Source organism: Montipora capricornis, chromosome 13, assembly GCF_036669925.1.
Source record: "Montipora capricornis isolate CH-2021 chromosome 13, ASM3666992v2, whole genome shotgun sequence".
NCBI lineage: Eukaryota > Metazoa > Cnidaria > Anthozoa > Scleractinia > Acroporidae > Montipora > Montipora capricornis.
In genome coordinates this window covers 1,047,361-1,054,860 of record NC_090895.1, presented here as the reverse complement: position 1 = coordinate 1,054,860, position 7,500 = coordinate 1,047,361, and the positions used below count along the sequence as shown (strand labels likewise).

The 7,500-nt window shown below is 39.5% G+C and overlaps 1 protein-coding gene across 2 annotated transcripts in view; it reads right to left on the bottom strand.

Annotated features, from left to right (window-relative positions):
- Positions 1–7,500, bottom strand: part of LOC138028868 (neural cell adhesion molecule 2-like) — a 35,141-nt gene that overhangs the window by 27,140 nt on the left and 501 nt on the right. Inside the window, exons 2-4 of one of the 2 annotated variants that reach the window (XM_068876487.1) lie at positions 5,478–5,732; positions 670–927; positions 1–72 (exon numbers count right to left, since the gene is read on the bottom strand). The exon at positions 1–72 is cut by the window's left edge and continues 198 nt beyond it. In XM_068876487.1, the coding sequence (XP_068732588.1) occupies positions 1–72; positions 670–927; positions 5,478–5,732 (585 nt within the window). Of the gene's footprint in view, positions 73–669; positions 928–2,264; positions 2,335–5,477; positions 5,733–7,500 lie in introns of those variants that run through there. The other variant, XM_068876488.1, reaches the window with a different exon arrangement.

Genomic DNA, 7,500 nt, shown 5'->3' with positions numbered 1-7,500 from the left:
TGCAGCTTAACGTGATGTTGTGTCCCTCCACAACTACTGAAGAGGTTGGATGGACTTTCACTGAGGGCGCATCTTTACACAAGAGGACAGTGATGAAAAATTAATCCCGGTATTAATGTCTGAACTACATATAGTGGAATACAAGTGTTCTACCAATTGGGAAAAGTGAAAGCTAAGTCAAATTTAAGCAAACATTGATTTTGCATGAGGATGAAAACCACAGAGCCCGGGAGATAAACTAACTCTGAGTACAAGGCCAGAAAAATGAAGCAATGCACATCCGCATTTGGTTATATCAATTAAATCTATAATTGTGATGTTTCATGAAAACTCAAACAACAACTGAAAAAAAAGAGGAAGAAAAATTAAGATCTACAAGTACATGTAAGTTATTACACCATGGCACAGTTGTTCGAAAGCCGATTAACTTAATCCAGGATTCGCGTAAGCTTTTGTTTCATATTTTTAACTTTTTGGTGAAAATTTCTTTTTCTTATTTTTCTTTTTCAAGATTGACCTCTTGAAATGTAAAGTTTTGCTGAATATCAGCATTGAACTGCATTTGAGAGTAAAGAAATAAACTCATTCGTTAATTTTTTATCTGGGGTTAGCGTTGATTGGCTTTGAACAACCGGGCCAATATGTAGTGACAGCGTGGATTGCACTTACAAACTGTACTGATGACAACAGTTGCATTTTCTTCTTTACCGACTGTGTTGACAGGAACACACGTATATGCTCCATCTGCAGTAACAGTGACAGTGTACACGCCTGAGCTGCTGTTCCCAATATAGACATCGTCAAGGTAGAATTGAAACACATGGGCCATAGGGTTGGCATCTGTGGTGCAGTTTATTGAGAGAGAAGAACCACTTAGGACTGTTGTGTTTGATGGGGACAGTTCTATGGTTGTTCCACTTGGCCCATCTATAACAACAAAAACAACAACATTGTCATAATTATCACAATGGATTTTTGTGCAGTCAGTGCACTACTTACAATGTATGAGCCACTTTAACCAAAAAGATTACAATCTCAATATCAGAGGCTCGTCCTCTCTATCTTGAAAATAACATGCAGATACTTTATGAACCCATAAGCTTTATCCAGCTGACTGCGAGATTATGGTTTGACGTAGGACAGTTGACCTGCAACCTTATGTTTATAGTCAACACCCTCACAACCCACAAAACCCAGCAACATGCCACCATGACTTAAAAACCACCTATTCAACTCTATCACCATGCAGCTACAATTCGCCCATAAAATCAATTTAAGTGCTTCAATTGCCTTCAACTCTGGGAAAAAAATGGTTTGTTTATTTACAGTGGAAGTGCACTTAGCTATCAAGCTAGTTCACAGGCACTCCACTTGTAATAATCTGAAAAAGCCAATTCAAACTAACCAGAAGTGACTACAAGTACATGTACAGTATATTGTAAGAGCCCCAACTCGCAGGAGGCAAGTAGTAAGCTATTACCAATACAAAGCGTGGTGGAGTTGAATACGGCAAATCTGGAAACAAATCCAAAACAGTGATAAGAACGGGTTTGAACCTAGGCCAACCAAATGCAAACCCAATGCCCTAACAACTGGATCTTGCCCCCTCTTGGGAAGCAGTCTTCTGTGTGTGCCTCTGCTCAACAGAGTTAATTCACTTTGAGGTTCATTTATTAAGCCACGGTGAAGATGACATTACCAAAGAAACACCTCTACTTTGGAAAAGACGTACATGTACAATTGTATTTACTATGACTAATTATCAATGTGGTTACTGCATGATCACCCAACTAGTTTCACTTTGTACTTTGTTGGGCCACAATGCCTTTTTACCCAATCACCAGCCAAAATCTATTAGGCGATGGAGATGATTAATATGAGCATGTACTCGCCAAAAAGGATCGTCACAACTTGGCTTGGATCAAGGCCTTCGGCACACCTTTTCTTCTAGAAGGGTGAATGATTAGCCAGAAATTTAAATCGCAGTAGTAATAGTAATAATAGTAATAATAATAATAATAATAATAATAATAATAATAACAATAATAACAATAATAATCTGCACCCCCCAGCGCAAAGATATTTCAAACTTTTGGAGAAAAAAATAGGGGAAAATTCAAAATTACATGTATAAAAAGTTGAAAAATTTAGTTTGATGATCTTGCGCGATTTTGAACGCGAAAAGATGGTCAAAAGACGTTCAAAAAATGGCCTCAAAATAATGGCTCGCACGCAAAATATTAATGTTTATCTTCATCACTAACCTCAATTTCTCCATGTTATTTTCTGTCTGCTGATCTAAATTTGCTTGAAATTGTTTCCCCGATATTTTTCCCATTCTTCAGCAGAGTTTCGCCGTAAGAATTCATTTCGAACAGTCCATAAAAAGCAATTATGTTTGCATATACAACCCACATAACACCCTTTGATAAGGCGGCCATTTTCTTATGCCTTGTGAGGACCGTTGTATATGACCTATTCAAGTTTCCAGCATGAAACTTGGCAGATGATTGGCTTATTTTATTCACAATTACCACACCAAATTTGGAGGCAACCAGAAGTAACACAAAATTTTCGTGACGCTTGATTGTTGACGCCACGCGGAAAAAAGGAAGGACAAAAATATGCAGTCTTCAACTGGACTCGAACTCATGACCGTGGGGTTGTGTGCACTTGTTCCACCCTCTGAGCTATCAAGCGTAATCACAGGATTACCAAATTGTAGTTTTTGAGAAATTTACGTGTGCCGATACACCGATTCGGCTAACTTAATGTAGGGAATAGAACGTTTTGTTCCAGGTATTTCCATATCATTTAAATGTGAACGCTACATTATCATGCAAATGCAACACACAAAGAACCTTACGCCGGAGAGATTTGAATTGGGTACAACATCGAGTCAGCGAATTGGTCTATTTATCCCAGATTGCACGAGATAAATCATGTGATTTCTTGATAAAGTATAAATCAAGAGAATATAAGGTAAGTGAGCGAATTCCCCGTATTTGGCCCTATTTTGTTGAAAATTATTTGAAACGCGTCATACTGCGTGGTTATTTCAAAGGCCACACCTTATTTGGTTAATGGGTGAGAAAGTGAATCGCACGGTCATGGTAACAACAGATAAAAAGAACCTTCGCGATCTAAAAAATAGAATTCGGAAATTATAATGGAGAACAGAGGGACTCAGGGATTCGAAGTGTGAAGTGTCAGCCGTCTCCTTGCCCAAACTTGCCCAAAAGGGCGAGGCGAGACTCTCTCGCCCGCCTCGCCACTTTGGCGGGTTTGGGCGAGGAGACGGCTGACACTTCAGACTAAGGGATTCGCTCTCTCACCTCATATTTTCTTGTATACATGCAAAAATAATACTCCGTTTTCGTCTTATCGTGTTTATTTAGTGTCGAGGCTCACTAATCCCGTGTACATTAACGTTATTGGTTGAAAAGTGACAAGCTTGATTGACATGGTAGCACTCGTAGAAACGTGAGAAATTAAAAGGTTCTTTCTTCCTCAGTCCAAACCTGTCCGCCATGTCGTTTTGTTGGCCTTTCCCGACTTTCCTGTCAATCAATTTAATTACAATTTCTGTTTGCACTCAATTTCAACTTTCTGCACTGTTTGGTTTCGAATCAGATTTCTAATGCTAAGGTTGACTACTATTCTGGCTTAATTAATTTAGGACCCGGCATCGAGGTGATCAGCCAGCGGGCAACCTCCTTCCCAGGGTCTCTCTTCTCTGACTCCTAGCCGTTAGCGACAAAGGAGGCAGAGAAGAGAGACTCTGGAAACAAGGTTGATCAGCCGATTTTATTTCGGACTGTGGATAGATTACTTAGCCTGCCAATACAGCCACCTCTCATTGCTAACCGCCGCTTGGGCCGATCAGCTGATCGGTCCAAGCGGTGGTTAGTGATGAGAGGCGGCTCTATGCGCAGGCTTTAAAATACTACACAAGAGAGCTGAACCGAGCTATCCTCCTTCTTCTGACGTGGATTTAGCCGAGAGATTTGCGGATTTCTTTAACAGCAAAATTGTAGATGTCCGTAATAACCTCTCTACTGACGCTGGCGATTCGGAACCTTCCTTCTTAGACTCAGTCCACTGCCCTTTTCAGTTGACCAGCTTGGAAGAATGTCAATTAGTTGAACAAGTGAAGCATCTTATCAAGGCTGCTTCTCTAAAATCGTGTGCTTCGGATCCAGTTCCTGCGTGTGTGCTCAAAGTGTGTCTTCCCGACCTCCTGCCCGTGGTTACTAATATATGATCAATCTTTCGTTGGAGACAGGAACTGTTGCTGACGTTCACAAGGAAGAGCTGTTGTTCCCTTTTGAAGAAGGTAGATTCTGACTTACCATGCGAGCAGTTGCTTTCTCCTTCGCTTCCCGAGAGAGACACCACTGCGTGTAACCGTTCTTTTTAGATTTTCCATCGAACATGTGCGAAGTGATGCATTTGACATCACTTCGTACACGGACACTACACAGCAGGCTCGCCCAAACGCAGCAGTTACGTAGCTGAATGTATGCGTAAGCGCCAAAACAAGTTTACAAACTCTTTAACCGGCTTTTAATTTATTCGTTCTTGGCGTCCTTTTTCGACCGCTCTCGAATTTACTGTTTACCCGTAAATTAATTAAAAAGGCTGTTGCTCATCAGTTAACTAGTTAGAAGCCCTTCTGTCAAGGCAATGGCTATTCGTACGGGACCCGCACACCGACCTATATTAGCTATTCATACGGAAATCTTCTTATAGCAACACAGTTATTGAAAACTTACCGTTTTAAAATGGGTGCCGCTATTTATAAGCGCTATTTGAAACCGGTGCTTAAACTCAAATGCGAGAAAACACAAGGCAGGTCAGATGGCCGGTGACATCGAACGAAGGAGGTATTTCGAGAAATTAAACGGGCATCGATGCCGTTGTTTGATAGCTAAACTATATGAAAAAATTAAAGACGAGGTAAGACTTTCCGAGTGTTATTGAACCTGTAATAATTCTTCTCAGAAGATTCCCGTATGAACAACAAATATAGGTTGGCGTACGGGTTCCGTGCGAACAGCCACTTTGTTCTGTAAATGTGTAAATCTTATTTGTTCAAGTATAGTTATTATTGATTTGTACTTTTGTTAGATGTGGCCTTACCAGCATTTGTTATAGTTTTTGTTTTGATTTTTCATTTTGACTTTCTATTGCTGTAAAGCGCCTGTGGACATTAGATTATCATTATCATTATCATTATCATTATCATTATCATTATCATTATCATTATCATTATCATTATCATTATCATTTGACTTGTTCCCACTCAATGAGATGGCCGAAATTTACGTGCATGTTATTATACCCGTAATTGGGTGAATGTGTCAGAGAGCATATGGAATTTCATATCTTCTCTATCACATACAGAAACAATAATGAGAAAATTCAAGAAGACATCCACGTTGCATGCATAGGCAGCGTGAAGAGTATCAACTTACATAAAACATTGATGGCAAAAGGAGCACTTGACGTCTGGTTCACTCCATTGGAAGCTATGCATTGATATCTCCCAGACTGATGACGCGAGATATTGACAATGGTGAAGGCATTTCCTCGGTCTAACACTGCTGTAGTCCCATATTTTGTCCAAGTGATGTTCGGTAGTGGGTTTCCTGTTGCATTGCAGTGTAGCACTACATCATCGTATTCAAAGACAGTTTTGTTCGATGGCGCCCGGTCAATTTCAGTGGGGCCTGGAAACAAGATCATGAATAAGCCACAGTCGGTCTTGGTTTAAGAAATTAGAAGTACAGCAAAAAAACCCGAGTATAAGAACCTAAAATTTATAAACTTAATTGCTACGCTAAAATGTTCATTTTAAACCCCCTTTTCATAAGAGCCTATTTTAGGCTAAAATTTTCAATAAGTTCTTCTTTTACAAAACTGAAGGCACATGTAAAAATACAGGAAAAAAATTGTTTAAGTTTCAGTCATTAAGATTCAAAGAATGAACTAAAATGCATGCTAGTACTTTGGAAAGATATATTTACTGTATGGTTATCATCTAAACTGTATTCTAGATAAATAAATAATTTAATACTGAGCACTATACAGCTGTTCCTAGTCCATATCTCATATGCCCTGTAGTGGTTATTTGTGCTGATCGCTAGTGCTCCTATCAAATTGAGAACCTATTTCAGAACCTACATAGCCTGAAATCCCACTAAACACCACTTCTATAACAACCTTCTTAGGCTAAGTTGGAAAAATCTAGGTTCTTATACAATGGTTTTTTCTGTATTTCCGTTGTGGCCGTGGAAATATCGAGCAACTCGCGAAGGCCAAGCTAAATTGTGATAAAGATTGGTCAGTCTGACAAACATTTTCTATAAATACTTCATGTTAACCAAACCTCCTTAAAGACTGGTTTTCACTTGGGACGCAAACGTAAGCACGAGCAACACACGCATGCGCATTTACTTGTTGATAATTAGTGTCTATTGTTCTAACAGAAGGCTCTAACAGACCATTTTATGGATATGGCGGCCATTTTGAAATCCATTGTTTCAAATAGCTATTATGGGATTCTAAGGGGGCAAATGCATACTAATTTTCCCCCTGGGAATCCCATAATAGCTATTTGAAACAATGGATTTGAAAATGGCCGCCGTATACGTAAAATGGTCTATGGATAACAAGCTACTGAGTTTGCGTATGCTTCTTGTGTTTATGCTTGAATCGCTAGCGAAAACTAGGCTTAAAAGACAAAAACCATGGCTAAAAGGTGGGACCTTATCTCTGCTCTGAAAGCGTTTGTTCAGCCTGATTGGACGGGAGATCTTTTGAGTGAGGCGATACCCGAGTGGATCCGCAGACTACTTTGACAATGTTATGACGAAATTCGCTGTCAATAACAGGACAGACGCATGAAAAAGTGACATCAATTTGTTTTTTACAATAACAAAGAGGCAAAGGGGTCAAAATTAAGTCAAAACACATGAAGAAAGCGCGACAAAAATACGAGAAACTTCAATCTGACGAGTTATGACGAAATTCATGACCAATAACAGGACTTCAAACCTTTCCCTTTTGAAGATACAGAGGGAATTTCGATACTCTACTGTTAAAGGTGTTTCGGGACTTTTGAGAAACGGGTCCGGCCTGCACCAGTAACGCAGAAATATCAGGCTTTATTCATTTGTCCTATTTTGCTGCTGCCAAAGTAGAGCTCATAAATGCGATGATCATTCAATACTTAATGTTGCCTCCGTTTGTCTTTGTTCAAAGATATGATTTTCATATATTCTTTGCTTCATATCAGTGCTCGATCGTCCTTGGTTATAGATGAATTCAAAATGAATGGTTCTATGACAATCGATTATGTTCGACCTACGTATTTGAAACTAAATTTGCATATTTCGGTTTAGGTCGCCGACACGTTGAGCAGTCTCGAATGAGAATCATTCCAGTCTCATCATTATACGGCAAAAAATAAGTGTCCTACGGCTGATAGACTACTTA